This window comes from Cupressus sempervirens, chromosome 2 (assembly GCF_028749045.1).
Source record: "Cupressus sempervirens isolate cs-2001-9-10 chromosome 2, ASM2874904v1, whole genome shotgun sequence".
NCBI classification, from domain to species: Eukaryota; Viridiplantae; Streptophyta; class Pinopsida; order Cupressales; family Cupressaceae; genus Cupressus; species Cupressus sempervirens.
The window spans coordinates 438,920,195-438,939,460 of NC_143119.1; the positions used below are offsets into that span (position 1 = coordinate 438,920,195).

Consider the following 19,266-nt stretch of genomic DNA (forward strand, 5'->3'; position numbering starts at 1 on the left):
AGGCCACAAAAAATCACCACCTATAGTGAATTTACTCAAAAACTAATGAGTAGGTTTGACTAAAGGGACCCTGAGTGGTATTTCCACCTCAAACAAATAGGACTAGTAGAAGAATTTGTCGATCAATTTCAACACATATCTTTAATGGTCCCAAATCTATCCCAAGGGCAACTCACTTATATGGTTCGTAGATGGACTTAAAGCTTCCATTAAAGCCTTAATAAAACCCCTTGAGCCCCAAAACTTCCAAATCATCAAAAAAAAAAAACGTTAGAGTCGAATGCACCCAAGGAAAGACCCAAAAATTATACATAAAAAATACCTTATTAGAATGATGGAGATAGGAGAGATCATAAAGAGAAACTATGCTTCATTTGCCAAAAACTTTGGAGCAAGGAAGATCAATGTCAGAAAAAGGAGTTGATCTAAAAAATTTTATACTTTAAATGTGAGGAACCTTGGTTTTGTGGCTGCTGCTGTAAAAGGGGATGAATGGACAAGATAGAAGAAACATGCAAAGGAGAGGACCCCAACAAAAAGGCAAGGATTGATGAACAAGAACATTAAGTTTTAGCTTTCACTATTGAGGGGAATGAGAATAGAACCTTTTAGATCAAGGGGACAGTGAGAGGATGAAGAATAATCGCCTTGGTTGATACAAGAGCTTTACCTGATTTTGTTAGCAAACACATTGTGACAAGGAGAAAATTGCAAACCCAAGAATTAAAGGGTTTTAAAGAAGCCTTTGCGAATGGATCCATAGATCAGTGTACAAATATTGTGCCTCAATTAGAGGTTACCCTAGGACACATAATTAAGAGAAATTTTTGTGGCAAATATTCAGAATGATATTATCATAGGAATGTCGTGGATAAATTCCTCTGGGTGATTTACAATGTATGGTCTTGTTGTGACATCACACCTCCACCTATTGAAACAGGGGGTACCTATATTTAGTTTTATTTTTGGCACAGTCGGCTGCCCAAGGTGAGGTGCTTTTAAATCCTCCCACCCTGTCAGGTTCCAATGAGGCAGAGGATTTTATTTTACTATCCTCTAGCACCCTAAATCTCTGCACTCTCAAGGATTGGATAATCCTCCCACCTTTTTGGATTTGGCTATGGGTAGAGGATTTTATCCTCTCATCTATCGGGTTCCACTATAGGTAGAAGATTTTATCCTCACTTGTGTGATTTATGTACCTCCCCAATAATTCTGTCCTCTAGGCTATGTGATTTCTGCTACCTTATAATTTAGGGCTGACATGACATTTATTTTAAATCCAAAACACAATTTGTCGAGTCAGCGTCAGCGACATTTTAAAAGAAGGTTTGGCTTTAAATTATTTTTATTGGCTATTTTTGCTAAGTCAACTCCTTTTGGGGGACATGTCCTTTCAATTCCAATCTAAGGGAGATGTTGGGTGAAATCTTTTTTTACACCAAATCAAAAGTGGTTTTTTTCTCTGCAATAGGAGGACCAAATTGCCAAGTAAAGCAACGAGCAACCTTAGTGAGTTAGTTATTCTAACTATTTTTTTCATCAGTTCATGTGAGGTGAAAAATAATTTTCATTTGAGGTGAAAAATAATTTTCTTTGAGGGGGAATTAATTAATTTTCTTTTACCGGGGGCATTTCAATTGAACAAGTATTAAGGGACTCCATGATGTTGTGTAATTTGATTTAATTATTTCCCTTCAATCTTAATTTTCTTGTTTTAATATTTGAAATATTATTAAAGGAAATTGAAGTTGCAATGGTTTTGATTAGAATTTAACGTGACAAATTTTATTTTCTCATTGGAAATCCTTTTCTGGAAGAAGCTAGTGGATTTTAGTTTAAAAGGTAAATTTTCCATATTTAATAATAAAAATAATTATTAGAACTTTTTGAACTTTCTTTGATTGGAGAAAATTTACTAAGTTCTTTTCAAAACTTAAGTGGTAAAATTCACTAAAAATACAAAGAAAGAGAATTCTAGCTTTTCAATTTGAATTCAAATCCTAATTGATTTTTCCCTAAAAGGCTAATGGAAGAATTTATCATGATAAGAGGAAGTATGTTGGGAGCAATGGCCGGAAGCTTGAAGAAGGCGAGGCAAGCTTGAATCAAGAGAGATATCGAGGAGACAAGGCTGAAATCACTTTTCACTCTCAAACATAAGAAGATTGGAGACACGAACTTGGAACCCATTGATATGGTTCAAGTGAGGCAAAGGGGGACGAAGGAAACAAATTTGAGGATAACACAGTTGATGGTGACAAATGGGATAAGTCAATGCCACCGTTTTCCCTTTGAGCATGCAATGCCCTGGATTGGTCCTCGAGTTCATAAAACATTATAATACTCAAAAGAAAACAATGGAGTGTGAGGGGGAGGAAAAGCCTAAAACTTCCCTTTCAATAAGGGCTATCCAATGGGCATTTAATATACCACCTCATGAAGGAGGAATCTACATCACTAAAGAGGAAGCATGAAAGTATTATAATGATTTGGTAGATGCATGTGCAAAGAGGATGATCATTGAGTGGATGGTCGAGCCATAGAGTCATCGCTCCAAGATCCTAAAATTGGACAAATTGACTATATCAGGTTTCAAGCAAGATATTGGTGACCTTATTGTCATGTTAAATAGGGTGATGCGGGAGCCACAAGGCGATATTTTTCGGCTTCGGATGTTTCACTTCATAGGCAATATCCTATCAGGGGAAGTAATGTTTGCATGGGCCAAAATCATCAGCGTCACATTGATCATCAATAGATGTCACTAATGGAAACTAAGAATTCAAAGGTTGCCAAGGGTGCAATGGAACCAAAGCATTTTACATGACATCCTACCTTTTTCAGATGATAGCAAGACTAGTCAAGCCTTTGGGAAGGTGTGGGTTCGAGAAAAGAGAGTACTTAGTGGTGGGATTACAGAAATGGTTAACAGTTGGATATGTTGGTTATTTGTTGTATTGATGAGAGGTTTGTCATTGATGTCAACACATACATGTTTGTGTTCATGACAGACAGAGATTCTGTGCATCGCAGAGGTTGGATTGATTAATGAAGTTGGGATATGATAGGCTAAGTTATGCAAGCTTAGATTCATGTTAAAGAATGTTTTTAGATACTACATCTATGTCCACGTACATTTTGGGTAAGCGTTGGATAAGTTATAGATCATATTGTGAAGACTGGTAGTAAGCCAGTGTGCAGTAAAATAGGTTATAGCTATTTGGCTATATCTTAAAAATAAATAAATAATTATTTATATTAGAATTTTTAAAACTATTTTTAATATTATCTTCATATTTATTATACTTATTTTATTTTTTAAATAATTAAATGTGTTGTATTTCATATTTTAAATTCATATATTTAAATATAAAATAAATAACTTACGAATTAGGTTTCTTAAGAAAATTAATATAATTTGAAAAGAGAGTATAATTTTCAATATTCAACAATTTTTATCATATACTTATGGCTAAAATCAAATATTCAATTCAATGTCTATTATTTAATATAAAAATAGTAATATTCTTAAGTGAATATTATAATTTACATGAAATTATAAGAAATTTAACTAGATAAAAACTCACAAATTTATTATAAATAATATGTCAAACAATTATTATTTTGAAAAATAGTTAGTTTCTACACCATTAAAGAATAATAACCTTTTCAAAAGTATTACATATATTATTTGTATAACTTTAATAATTCAAATAAAACATATTATAAAAAATTCCTAAGCACGATGATATGATTAATTTCTTATATTGGAGGAGGGAGGAGGAAGGAAGAAAAAGAACAAGAAAAGGAATAAAAACATGAGGAAGGATTGAGAGGAAGAACATGAAGAGGAGGGGTGATGAGGATGAAGAGGAGAAGGAGAAGGAAAAGGAAAAGGAAAAGAAGGAGAACAAGGAGAAGAAAGCAAATGAGGAGGAGATGAAGGAGGAGGCAAACAAGGAAGAGAATAACAAGAAGAAGAAGGAAAAGAAGAAAGACGAGGAGAAGGTGGAGAAGGATGTGGTACATATAGGAGGAGGAAGAGGAGAAGCAACATCAATTGAAGGAGGAGGAGATCGAGAAGGAGCGAAAAATAAAGTGGAAGAAGAAGATGAAGAAGAAGCAGCATAAGGAGAAGAAGAAAAAGTAAAAGGAGGAGGAGGAGACTAAGGAGGAGGGAAAAATAAAGTGAAAAAAGAAGATGAAGAAAAAGAAGCATAAGATAAGATAAGATAAAGATATTAATGTCCAACAAGAGACCAACAAGGGTGTAAGGGATTGAAAGATACAACAGTATAGTGGAGAGAAGTAACGAGTAGGAGCACCCAACAGTGATCGGAAAAAAAGGCGCTACAAAAGGGAAAAAAAGAGAACAAGCAGAAGAAAGAGAGAAAGACCATCAGTCCTTTCTCAGTACAAAGAAATCCTATATAGAGGGATAAGGACTAGGACTAGCAAGGATCTTGGTCTGGCTCTGCCTCTGTATTTGCCTCTACCTCTGCATAATTGTGGGGGTAGGGTGCTGCTATCTAAGGAACCCAAGCCGAGGTCTGACCGATTTGCTGTGTCTTGGGACTGGTAGGTGGGGTTGTTTGCTACTCTCGGAAGTGGGCATTGATGGAAAGAAGTCCACGATAAGCTGATTAGAGGTCTGGTGTTGGGAGAATTAGATCAGTAAGATGTGATCTCTGAGCTGGTTGGAGTAGGAGGTGGAGGTGGAAAAGAAGAAGAGTGGACAATGAACAAAAAAGAAACAAGAGAAGAAGACGATGAACCAAAACAAGAAGTTAAAAAATGAGTCTGGAAAACGAGAAGACAATGGAGGAGGGGATGCAAAAGGAGACCCAACACAAGAAGGAGAAGCAATAGAAGGAGAAGAATAAGAACAAATAGAAGACGGAAGAGGAGGAAACACATTCTTTCCTCTCCCTTCAACCTCTTATTACATTAATTTTTTTATATCTTGCTATTGGCTTAACCATTGCACCTTTTGTAGGTACAAGTGCTAGTATTAAATACTTTATTAGTTAGTGTTGACAAACACTAATTAGAGAAAAGGATTGAACCATTATTAAAGAGGCATGATAAATGAAAGATTGTTCACATTAAAAAAATGGGATTAAGTCTGATCAGTAATCTTTTTGATAAGATGCATTCTTTTGGAAGAGACACAAATGGGGGAAGAGTATGTTTTTAAAACATGCTACCATTCGATGAGAAGGCGCTTAGTCATAATATGGACAGCAATATATACAAATGCAGAGCTTAGATGAGGTGGGGGAAAGGCACAGCAATTCACATCGAATTAAGTGGTGATTATATTTTATAAGGTCACGTTAAAAGCAATGACTCTTAATTGAAGATTATAATAGGTAGTGACTATCAAGAAGAGATGTTTAATTGTGAAATGGAAAGCATAGCATCGATGATTATTACGATTGAACAAGTATCTTACGAAAGGAGAGATATGGATACACATATAGATGGTTGAGCAGATTTAAAAGGGAGAACTGTTCATTGGATAGAGGATCATAGAACATAAGGAAGAAGGAATACATTGGAAAATCATTCAGAGGAAGGCATAAGTCTTAAAAATGCAGTAAGTCATAAACAGCTATCATGTCAAATAACTTGTCATATGAAAAGCGATTTGAATACAAGAGACAGTAGAAGAAATAAAATGTATGTTCAACACTATCATTGAATAGGAGGAAGAGGGTATCTCTGCAAATCATAGAGGAGTAGTGCTACAGAAAGTCAGCGTGTATAGTCCAGTCAACAATCACATATGTAGGGTATATTACAAGAGCTCATTAATGGCAACTGAGTTTGAACTGAGTTGTCAAAGTTTATTATATTGTGATTGATCTTTATTCTTCAGTCTACGGACACCCCACTACATGTACAGGTGTTGACTATCATGTCCCCAAATTTGAATAGAATAATTAAATTAAATTAATTAATTAACTGGTCCTAGAATTTAAATAATATAATAAAAGGACCTTGAATTAATTACTTTAATTAATTAATATGGGCCCAAGTCATTATTTGTATTTGTGGTTCCGATTGATTTTAATATATCTCGGACCCATTTTTATTTTAGTTTCCGTTGGTAAGTTTTGCCATTGGCTATCTTTGTACACCCTCGAAAAGGTACTCCCCGATGGGTATTTAAGCACAACTTGTATGTAGCTGTAAGTATGCACTCTGATTATTTATTTTCTACTGCGAATTCACATTGGGATTCTCTTTTGTTCCCCATTTCAGAAGTGAAAGATCTTCCCTACTTGGCTTATTCGGTTTCGGTGGGATTCAACCCTCACCCTATTTCATTGCATGTAATACTTCACTCAGATCTGGCGAATCAGAGCACCATCTTATTGCAAATATTAATTGAAGGATATTTGTGTTCAATCTCCATTCTTGTTTGGTTTATTGATGAATTCGGATCTTTAAATTTATGGTTGCATAACTCAGCTTTCCTCCTCTATCCGTACACCATCCATCCCCCACATCACGAAGTGCATCTTTTGTACTACAACCATGCAACTTGGACAACTCTGTAACTTTACTGCTGCTATTATACCGTATGGCTTGTCCTCTCCCCACACCGTACGACTGTTGCACCACCATCCCGTACGACCATGGTGACATTCCACCGTATGGCCACCACTCTACTATACGACCTCTAAGGGAGATTCGTACAACCTTCAGGCATCCACCGTACGGTCACTTATACTACTCGAAGCACGGGCCACCTGAAGCACTGGTCACCCAAAGCATTGACCCGACGCACTGATCAAAGCACTGACTTGAAGCACTGACCGAAGCACTTACTTGAAGCACTAACCCGAAGCATTGACTTGAAGCACTTACCTGAAGCACTAAGGGAAAACTACTCAAAGCATTGACCTGAAGCGCTGACCTGAAGCACTGGCCACTCGAAGCACTGAGGGATACTATTTGGAGCACACAACTAGACTACCTAAAGCACATGACAAGACTACCTAAAGCATACTACGAGACTTCATAAGGAAACTCTACAACGGAACATTACATTGACTAGGAAGATCAATGATCTGAGCACTTGGAAAATATACAGCCAAGCATTGCAACATAGAGAACATTGATATCCACAGAAAAGGAATCTGCCTGGGGGGAATAATTGAGAAGCTCCAAAGGAGATGAGGATTGAGGAACCTATCAAATATGTTAGAATGCAAATAGTTGCAATAGTGCGAAGGATTGGCAAAAGCACTGTAGATAAGTATGACAAATATCAGTCCTAGTGCTTATGCAAGCTACCATTGGGGTCTCAGAGGAAACTATACTTTTATCTTAATGTGTACTTAGTACCTGAGTTGATTTACCTTGTAAAAGACATTTTTATGGGTAAGGTCATAGCTCTAACCATCTTTTAATTCTGATTTTAATGGAATTTATGATTCCAGGGCTAAAATTAAAGCAATCCCCCAAAAGGGGACATTATAGGTGCATAACAACAATTCCCGCACTTGATACCATTTTGAGTAATGGAAAGAATAATATTCTCAACCATGGTATATGAACCTCAACATCTTTCCTCATGATGTCCCCAACATGAGGTATGTTAAACCTTGACAACACGGAGGTATAGGAGATGTCAGCTGTCTGCCCTTTCTTTCGGGACATTAAAAATCAGTTAAATAATTAAATTTTTAAGTTTCAAATTATATCAAATTTAATGACGACTAAATTTTATTATTTAATTAAGCAGTCAAAGTGACTTTATGTCAATAGAGAATTATTTAATAAAGTCAAGTCACTATATTATTTAGAAGTGAAAAAGAATTCCAAAGGTCAAGTAGTGGGAAAGCCAAGAGTTTTCTGGAGAATGTTATAAAAGTAAATTACAAGGAGAGGATTATTTGAACATGTTCAGATGTTATTTTAATTTGATAAATTTTGTCTGATGCATTTAGAGGAGTTGAATCTCTGAGAATGCAAACCTTCAACAGATTTTTCAGAAGGGCTAGACGAAACCTTGGTTCTTCTATCTGGGAGTGGATTCGTGTAATGACCCCATTTAGAAGCTAGGAAACATATGCACTGAATTGCAATATGTTTTGCAGTTGAACAATGAAAAATGAATAAGAAATTATTGAATGATTACAATTCTCTTGAAATTCTCATGTATTGTCTGATTTGTATGCACAAGAAGATGATGTTGATTCTTATCAAAATTTGATTGCTGCTCCTGAATAATGTCCTTAAAGCTGTGCATAAATTTGGATGTATATCTACTTATGTGATTTATTTTTGTCAACTGATTCATGACTATAAAATAATGGATTACCTGTGTAAGTCTGCCTATTATAGGCTTGAAAATGGACTACTTTACCTGATTGAAATCCCTACAGTTATGCAGTTCTAACATGAAGCTTTCTCTGACTTGTATATTTGAAATATGTGCTTCCCTACTATAGACTTCTGTTGTGTGATTGGGCCCTTCCGAATTAAAGTAATAATCCAATAAAGTTTTCACACCCCTTTTCTTTCCATCTTTCAAGTTCTTATAGAGTATGAGTTCGTCAAGAGAGTGAACTATCCCCTGGAAGTCACTGAGATTTCTCCTCCAGCACCTAAGAGAGTATGCTTTTCCTATTGGTTTCGGCCTCTCAAGACTCTTGTAATGCAGTGTAGATCCATAAGATCCTTTGATCAATAAGACTATTTCGGCTTCAGCAGCGCTTATCAACAAGAATAGTCTGAACTTGTAGAAAGCTTATTATTTGCATTTGCTAAGTGCTCAAACAAAACAATATATATACATGAAAGAAATTAAAATATATTGTTGCCACTGTCTATTACCCTCTTGTCTAACAGTTTAATTACCACTATTTTAGGTTAAGCTTTCCTAAAAGTAAAATTTGGTCCTCATTCAGATTCTGTTCAAACTTTCAAGTGGTGCCCCTGTGAGCACGTGCCAGTAAGTATTGTTGGTCTTATATGAATCCTTCAGCAATTGTTTTTACTCGCTTCTTTGCTGGATTTGTCATTTGCAAGAAAACTGTGTTTTTGGCATCATTTTCTTTTCTGAAACCCTCGCTATTTTTTTTTAACTATGTCCTTGGCTGAATTGTCATTGAAAGAAAACTGTAGCTTTGATATGGTACACATTCTGAGAATTCATTATGTCTGATCTATATGTCTGTCCCATTGCAATTTCTTTTTCACTGAATAAGGGGTGACGTATTTCATGCCACTGCAAATGAATACAATAGATCACCTTCTCTTTACAGCACAACGAGGACTTCAGCATTAACACAGTAAGACAAGTGAGAGTCTCCCTAGCCCCTGATTTTATGAGTGAGTATATACGGTGTCATTGTTTAAGGTCAGCTAACATTCCTTTTAATTATCTGTTTGGTTTCCTTATTTGATATCAACTCCTATTATATCCCTGTCTGAATTGATACCAACTTTGATTGGCACCATATATCCTCTGACTCCAATGAAGAGTCATGACATTTCTTTGTTGATCAACTCTTTTGGTTAAGTTTATATAATTTACTTTATATATATATATATATATATATATCAATTAACATTACTATTATTTATAGCTGATTATTCGTTTTTTTTGGTCGGTAATAGTATTATTTAATCAATATCTAAAAGAGATTACGTAAAGCAGCAATGCAAATCCCCCATCACTACTAGTGTGTCATTTACCATTAGATTTTTGAGTAATGCATCTATCATTCACCCCTATAATATTCAAGTTTGCCTTGGCAATTTACATTAATACAAACATTTAAAAACATTTGAAAAAACAGGTCCATTATTTGCGACCATCCTACGAAACTTCTCCCTTCCATATTCCTTCTGCATTCACCATGCAAAATCCGGATTCATCCGCTGTCACCATGCACATCCACACATCAAAACCACTGCCGGTAGTGCTTTCAAGGCTTCTGTCAAGTCGTTCATTGCTATACCATTGAAGGATCATGTTCTTCCCTGTTTAGTGCCAAGATTACTTTATAACTTTTATTTTATTTTATTGAAATCGTTTACAAATCTCGTGCTTATTCAAGAAACAACACGAGACTTACAATCTTATTCAAGCTCCTTACGAGCAACCACACTAGAAACAACAATTGGAAAACCAAGAGTCACAACTGAGAATCCACCTTTTTACAATGAGACAAATACAACTAATAGAAGACCAAGAGTCACAGCTTAGAATTCCAGAAAGATGTCCCTCTTGGGATTTGAACCAGGGTCTCCACAACGAGAACTCATTGCTTCAACCAAGTAAGCTAAACCCCTTAGACATTACTTCATAACTTCTAACCTAGCCATAGGCCATATATCGTGAGCCTACATAAATCTTTGAATAGAGCACTGTCTATCCCTTTTAAAATTATCTTGAAAAAGCCAAAAAAACTCTTATGCATAGGATACATTATATTCTAGGCACACCACCACTAAGTGCCTGATGGCCACGACGATTTCTCCTCTTGTACGGGGATTGGTAGAACCAATGCCTGGACCTCATTGTTGAGAATTCTCTGCTGCAAGACTAGTTCATCCTTCACCCTTTGCTAGGCCGCCACTCTATTCTACACATATTGGGGTTTATCTATCTTCCCTACCACCTCAAAAAAGGGACAAGGAAATAATGCGCAGCATCCTCATCTTCGAAACACTCACTCAGATTTGAGCCGATGCCAAGGATAGCTTACTCCAATATTATAGCTGATTATTCTTAATGTTATTCTTTATTGTTAATTATTATTTTATCAATAAATAATATATTAGTAAATATCATTATTATATATTTAATAATAGATTGTACTATACTATATTAAATTAATTATATTCTTTCATTATATATAATTAATTTAATAATAATCTATAGTATATTATATTCTTATTTATTCATTTATTATTTATTATTCATTATTGAATTCTCTTTTAGGAAGAGGATATCATGGTCCACTCCTCCCAAAATTGCTTGCCCTCTAGCACTTCCACCACGCATTTTTATATCACCTTGCTTTACAACTAGGATTCAATAACCTTAAATTGGTACTTGGGGTGAGAAATGCCATGTATTTATAAATATAAACTCATGAAATCTAAAAATATCATAATATTCAATTTGAAATTTCGAGAACAATTCAAAAGATAGGACTTATCTTGATTTACGATTGCAGGAGCCTTCTCCTCTGATAGGTGTTGCTCTGCTCCTATATAAATAAACGTTCCAAAATATAGCATCTCTTCCTTACTTCCGTTCAAGGAATCACAACATTCACCAAGAATGTCTCGACACCCAATAAGAATGTCCTAATCAAGTTTTGACACTCACCAAGAATGTCCTTGATCAAGCTCTGACACTTGGGAATGTTTAAATCAGGTTTTGATACTAACCAAGTATGTCCTTGATCAAATTCTAACACTCACAAAGAATATCCTTGATCAAGCTCTAACATTCATCAAGAATTTCCTCAACCAAGCATTGATTGGATCAATCTTGACATTCATTAAGAATGCTCTTTACCAAGCATGACTTGGATTAATCTCGACATTCACCGAGAAGGCCGTCTAGCAAATATGATCGACATTTACCAAGAATGTCCTCTATCAAGAATGGTCAACATTCACCAAGAATGCCCACTACCAAGCATGGCTGACATTCACCAAGCATGCCCAACATTCAACAAGAATGTCCTCTACCAAGCATCGCTTGGTTCACTCTCAACATTCACTAAGAACACCGTCTTCCAAGCATGGCTTGGATCAATCTTGACATTCACTAAGAACGTGCTCTGCCAAGCACAACTTGGATCACTCTCAATGTTCACTAAGAATGCCCTCTTCCAAGCACGACTTGGATGAATTTTGATGTTCACTAAGAATGCCCCCTACCAAGAATGGCTTCAATCGTGTTGATTGATCCTAGCCATCTTCTAATGTAATTCACTAATTCGTATCCTTGATGAATACTATCCTTAATCTCTCATCTCTATTTCATTACTTCAATGATTGTATATTCCTTCATATCTTCTTTTATATTTTTGTTTTCTTCCATCTTCTAATTCTGATATATGTGTGTGTGTGTGTTAGACTAATAGTTCGATTGTATATCTTTTATCCGCACTTACATTATTCTTCACCATTCTGCATATACCTTCTTTAAAAAATCTTCTTATGACTTATTCATGTATCTGTTTCTATACTCTTAAATCTGCTCTTAAATGGACAGATTCTGCATTTGTATTGCCTCTTGTAGATTTGCTCACAAACCTCTGTTTACTTTTCTTATAAGTCTCTATCAACTTTTCTCAAATCTCGTTTTAACTTTGCTTATAAATCTTAAACAATTTTCCATATCCTTCATGCTTATGTCTTCCTTTACCGGATCTGCTTTTGTAGCTTATCTATTTTTCTTGTCAATGATTTTCCATCTATTGCTTATTTTATCAAACTCTCATTCTGCTCTTTCTACATATTTTCTCTCATCCCTTTTTTACCAATGGGGATGACATGGGGGAATTCAGCCTTTTTGCTACTTTGATTGCTGTTCAGTTTATCCCATTTTTTGTTGAATGATAGATTCTCTTGCTTCTTTTTTCCCATCTTTCTTTTTCCACTCTTTCTATTGATTAGAGCAATTGCTTTTTTTATCTTTTATCCTATAGGATGGTAGGATCATACTCTGATACCATTGTAATGTAATGCCCCCTTTTTGAGATGATATGGTTAGTGGCTTGGATTAGCCTATTAGTGATCCTTGTAGGCCAAGTTGGTTTGAGGATCCTAGTTGGCAAAACCAGAGGTCAATTCTCATTTCAGAGGATATGAGCATTTAGGATCGCTTTTCGTTTGGTTTAGTTTGACACACTTAGTATTTCAAAAAAGTTAGGATTTCTATCTTTAGTAGAGCACCTAAATAGGTTTGTGGTAGTATTCAGATTTGACATCATTGGGTTGAGCAAGTATTTGGAGTCTTACTATTCATAATAAGTCAGTTTCGCGTAGTTACTATTTTTGGCAAGGCACTGAGATGTCTGACATTTGTAGTGTTTATCTAGATTTATATTTGATTCCTTGGAGGAGATTTTATAGCCTGTGCTCAAGACTATTTTACTATTAATAAAGTCATACTTTATTAATAATGTATTATAAAGGTTGTTTATGAATTAATAAAGTGTTGGGGGCCATGTTATTTAAATAATGTCATTTAATAACTTGATAGAAAATGGCACCCATTAAATGATATATACCAAAGTCAATGCAATATAATGATAAGAAAAAATTTTAATGAGTAAAGGAAAAAGCCAAATCACATTTAGTGGGAAAATCTATAAAAGCTCTTTAAGCAAAACTGATTAATATTGCGAATGATTGCTTTTTGACTTGGCTGGAGTTTTTTCTTAGGAATTGAGAAGAAACAAGAGTTTCTGCAATTCTTTGCATTTAAGGGTGACACTTCTTTAATGTTTTCAGTGCTTTGAGATAGTGAAAGACCCATTGATATTGTGCATTCAGTGATGACTTCATCTAGGAGTCATCATGCTTGACTTTATAGTTTATGTTAGAGTAATAAAGTATTGTCTTATTATCTCTAGTTTACTTACGCTAAACTTTAGGTATATAATAATTAATTCTTTTACTAATTATTATCATGCAACCTAGGTCAATTACCTTTTAGGGTTTCAATCTCCTTTATAGGGATAGATGTCTCTTTGTAATTAAGACTTTTTGATTGAATAGTAATTTCTCTTTTTGCTCATCAAGAATATCTCCTCTATTGCGGATGTCAAAATCTGAGCCTCCATAGCTTTGCTTCTCTCTTTCCTGTGACAGGCATTTGCATGTAGTGATTCTTGGGAGCTATTGGTTGAGCTTTCCTCAACTTCAACAATTTCAAAACAAGTTTCTTTTGCTTTCAAAAGTTATATCTATAGAGATTGTGACACCCAATCATGGATCACAATGATGTCATTCTTAATATCTGAATATGATACTGAAACATGTTGCTGTATGGATATCATAGTTTTGAAAATCGCCCAAAAATCACGTGAATCGCGATACGATTCAACCTAGCCGAGTTTTTGTGAATCATGAATTGTAATCGGCGATTTTTTTGGCATGAATCGCCCGAATCGCCCAGCCAAGTTTTTGTGAATCGTGAATTGTAATTGGCGATTTTTTTTGCATGAATCACTTGAATCACTGATTTAGGCGATCCATGCCAAAAATTGCCTGAATCTCCTTCGTGAATCGGCCGTGGCAGCCCATAAAGTTGTATTCAATTTTAAAAAAAATACATATTTCTATTGTTTTCTTTTTAGCCTTTCCTCTTTGTTTTAACACTAAAGGGCCTTCTAATTGTTAAGCATGAGTGGAAGAGAGGAAAAGTGAGAGAAAATAAGAGAAAAGAAAAACCACAGGTTTCCAACCGGCAAGAAGGAAGAGCACCAAAGAGATCAGAAGTCCATCTGGGAAGGCCATAAATTGCATTAGGAGCACTAAGGAGTCAATATCTTCATACGTTTCAGACTTTCATGGATCTTCATCTTAGATTCTTACATACATTTATGATTTGATGTCGTATGGATCTTCATCTGACATACATTCTATGATTTGAATCATTATGATCATTTGATTTCTATTTACTTTAGCTAGCCTACAATTTACATTTTACATAACATAGCTACGTATGTGATGGATTTTATGTTCCATGTTTATGTATGTTAAGTTTTAACTTCTATTTGATGATGTTATAGTGTGTTTAAGTTATATTCAATAAAGGGTGCATGAAATAAGTTTTAAATTGTTAAAATCTCTAAATTTAAAGGGTTTTTTCAAATTTGCCAATTCATGGGCGATTCATGGGCGATTCATGGTGGATTCACAATTCGATTCGGCCTTGCTAATTCCGATCCGATTCCGATTCTCATTACTTTGATGGATATATTCATACATGATAGAATGTTCTGATGACGGAACATTATAGCTTGTATGCATATATGCATATCAATGATCTCAACATGGATGTGCCCATGTGCATTTATTAGTAATCCTCAACATGGATGTGCTCATGTATGATGTGGCCATGTATATCTGCATGTATGCATGTATATATATGCCTATGTATGTTTGTATGTGATGTAGAGGGTTTGTGTTATAATCTTATGGGGTTTATACTAGGGTTTGTTCTATCCTGGCACCTTTCCAAAGGTCTATATTCCCCAAATCTTCCCAAGAGGCTTCTACTCATTGAACTCGCTCTTGGCTCACCTACCTTGTGACCAACTTTTGAGCAATTCACAAGCTTGTGAGACTACCTTTTTCACTCTCAAACCTTCTACTTTCCCCTAGAAGCATTCAAGGCAACCTATCCTTGCATATTAGGATCTTTTCACTGTTTTTACAATATGACTTGTGTGGGTTTCTTCCATACTCCTAACATTCCACTTAATCAATATGACCCCTTGGATCCAACCCAAACTGCCTAAAACTCAAATTTCCACAATTAGACCTAGTAGGAGACCTAGTAGCAACTAGGCCTCCAAACACGGTTTTCAGCCTCTAACTTCCAAACTGTCTTAACAAGGGCCTCAAAAAATTATATTTCAGAATACCCTTTTGGATCCTTTACATAATATCTTAAAAGTAGAACTGGGTTTTGTCTTTGACCTAGTTAATTAGAAAGTACCCAAATTAGGCCTAAAGGGCTAGTTAGCCTAGGGTCTATTGGAACTCTTCACTAGTTGACGTTTCCTGGCAAATGGCTCTCTATTCCAACTCGTTCCAAACTCTTTACACCTCTGTGTGTACAAGATGGAAGGATAAGGCTAATTAGTCCTAGTATCCAATTAGGTCTGCTTCCCTGTTTTCTCCCCCACAACTTCTAATTCTTCCAAACACCCTAGTACCCTAGTATTGTTAGTACCATGATTGTCATAATCATGTACTCATAATGAAAACATGTACATCATTTTCCATAATAATACAGGAACCATGTATAAGCATAACATCCATAGTCACGCAGTGATAACATGTAATCACTGAATCGATAGACACGTGCATAACACATATAGGAACACAATGATATCATGAAAGCATAAATACATGTACCACCGCACTGAAATGCAATCATGTTATAATCATCGAATACTCAGAAGGGAAAAGTAATCATCATGTCTATAAGTATCAAAATAGCTAGAACATCCATAAAAGTATCTAAGTGTCATCAATAAGAGTATCATCTCATGTCAACCAACATAAACCAAAAAGAAACTTAACATCAAAATAAATGTGTCCTTGTGGAGAAACACTACAGTTTGAAACTTTGAAGGATAAATGAGAAATTGCACCACACACTGCATGTTTTTCAAGTCATAATGAGAAACGACAATCATTCTTCATTGCTGTAGGTGATAGGAGAACATTATCAGCATATTGTTATTGCCATATAAGAAACAGCTTATAGCATTATTGCTATCAGTAAGAAGGAGGCTAATAGCTTATGTCTCACATTGAACATAAGGAAGAGCAGATAACCCTCTATACTTCTGTAGATTGGAACATGCAAATTTGCACAATTCCTGAAGTCATATAAGACACACCTGTGACGTACCATCCAATCCACATATTATTTGCAGATTTTACATATTACTTACGTTATCATATATTTCAGAATTGATAAATTATAAGTCAATTAATTATTTGTTATATGCATTACAGTATTTCATACAAATTTAGAGTTTTAGAAGAACCTGTTGCAATTACTTTTTGCAAGTAATTCTCCTAATTTCATAAGTTATCTTAAAATGGGACATTACCGTAACTCCAGGACATTACAGTAGCTCAGGTGTTACATCTTATCAATCCTTAGCTTTGATAACTATCCTTTCAATCTGGTTTTACAAGTCTTATTAAAACATCTTTTCTGATATTCAAGTTAAAGCATGAATATTAGCAAAGGCATTTAAGTCGCATCAGTTCTATATGGCTACAATATTAATTTTTTGACCTACTGGCCGTTCTTCAATGTTTTGGTGACGAGTAGCTTTTCATCCTCATTTGTCTTGTTTTTCTGGAAAGTTTTGTAATCATTAGCTTAACATAATCAGGCCCTTCGAAAACTTGTTCAACTGTTGGGTATCGTCTCAAGCTTTTCTCTTCTTATGATTGATGGAATCCAAGATAATATGAGTTATAGCTTACATAATTTATGTGTGTGTGTGTATATACTGTTTTTAGAGAGTGGTATTAGGCACTTTAATGAATAAATATGTGCATATATAATTTATACAAGACAGTATGGAAAAGTAAATCTCTATACTTATGATAATTTTTAAATGAGATTTGATGTGAGTCTTATACATATGGCAATATTGAAAAGTAAATCTGTAGGCTTCCTTTTTAACATTTAAGAAACTAGATTTATTTTTGCAAATTTTCATTTCTGTGTTGACAAATTAGTAGACCATATGTCATATACAGAAATAGAAAAAACCTTGTATTCTGTACTTTCATTCATTTATTCTAATTGCTCCAGCAATATTCTTTTTAAGAAGTGCAGTTTTAATTCGTTTTGTTCTGTTAGTGTCCAGTTCTCTTAGGACTTCTGATGAAAATGAAGCACGAGTCACATCCCTTTTATCCCCAGGTATATCCATATGCTTGTTTTATTTTGTGCTCTATTTTTTGGTTAACAGTAATCATGATTTCTAAAATTTAGTACATCATAGGATCTACATGTTTATGGTACTCACATATCAGTTCTCTGTGTTGGAAATATGTGTAGCCATTGATGTCAATATGATGCCTGAGGATAGGTGTTGTCATTAAGTTAGATGAATGTAGTATTGGTCATTCATTTTGATGTTTCAAATCATAGTTTACAAACTTAGACTCAGAGAGTACTCGGTGTTGGGTACAGTTTGGGTAAGATTCAGTGACAAAATAGGTAGACCAGCCATAGCGTGTGAGACAGAGTTTCTTCTACTTTAAAACGAAGACAACCCCTTCTCACCGTGCCTTGGATCAGCTCAAGGTAAGCAAAAAGTTGAGAGATTTTGAAAGGGTATTACCAATATTCTTGCATCTTAACTTTAAGAAAGAATCCACTTACCCATGGAACAAGTAATGGGCAAGATGAAACCTCTAACTACATTTCTATCTAAAGCTGTAAATGGTGATACTGATAAACCAACACTACCTCAAAGGCTAGCTGAAAGTGTACCAATTTGACTCTAAGTCCGGTCTTAATCTATGCTAAAAGAATAATCCTTACTATTGGGGCACAAAGACTTCTAGAAGTAAATAATTCTAACTATTTTTGTGAATTAAGAAGGCGACACAAGCTACAGTCAAAGCTCCTCATCTATGTATCACCTCAATTGCTCCCATTCAAAGCTTCAGCTTGAATTGCTTCTTAACTCTTTATGCTCATTTACTCAAAACACAAAAACACATGAATCAAAGATAACAAATGCAAATCACAGTCAAAGCTTCCAACTTGCACCAATCACAATTGCACTCAAAGTTTAGCTCCAATTGTTTCTTGTATTCACTTTTCAAAATAGTATTACACAATGAAAGTTATGCTTGCACGATTCCTCCGAAGCTTTCTTGTGTACAATAAAAGATGATTTTTACAATGAGAGAAAACTCCTTTATATAGGCAAAGGAGTTGAGAGAAAAATGGGAGCAACTCAACCAACTTTGCAATTTTCTGCAAGAGAATCTTGTAGGTGCTTTGCTAATGATTTGTACAAATTGAACCTATTCATTATGTGTGATCCAAACTCTTTAGAATCTAGATGAGCATTAACTTTGACTCTATGTTCAAAATTCATCCTCCATTGTGACCAAGTTGTCATGTTCAGTGGTAACTTGACATTCCATTTGTTCCAAATTACACATGGTCTCTGTTTCAATTGATTGATATTCTTTTAAGGCTACTTGCAATTTTGTTATAAATTTCCTTAGTGTCTTTTCCTTATAACCCATGAGTCCTTGGCATCTGTAGAACATTTGGCAAGATGGAGCAACTTCACATGCAACCATGCCATCTGAATCAGAATTGGTGATTACATCCCAATCACATAGAATTTCTTTCAAGGTGTCAGCTTCTTGATTCAAAGATGCAATTAGGTTATGCAACATCTCTTCAATACCTCTGATACTATCAAAGACCTTTGAGCACATCTTTGATGGCTTGAATTCCTTCATAAACAACTTCTCCAAATCAAG

The 19,266-nt window shown here is 35.0% G+C and overlaps 1 protein-coding gene across 5 annotated transcripts in view; it reads left to right on the plus strand.

The window, feature by feature from the left end:
* The window catches only part of LOC149572961 (endonuclease V family protein), a 179,935-nt gene that overhangs the window by 53,837 nt on the left and 106,832 nt on the right, over positions 1-19,266 (plus strand). For 3 of the 5 annotated variants that reach the window (XM_089814090.1, XM_089814093.1, XM_089814092.1), the window contains exon 4: positions 17,615-17,677. The exons of the other annotated variants lie outside the window; for them this stretch is intronic. In XM_089814090.1, the coding sequence (XP_089670216.1) occupies positions 17,615-17,677 (63 nt within the window). The remainder of the gene's footprint in view (positions 1-17,614; positions 17,678-19,266) is intronic. 5 annotated transcript variants of the gene reach the window in all.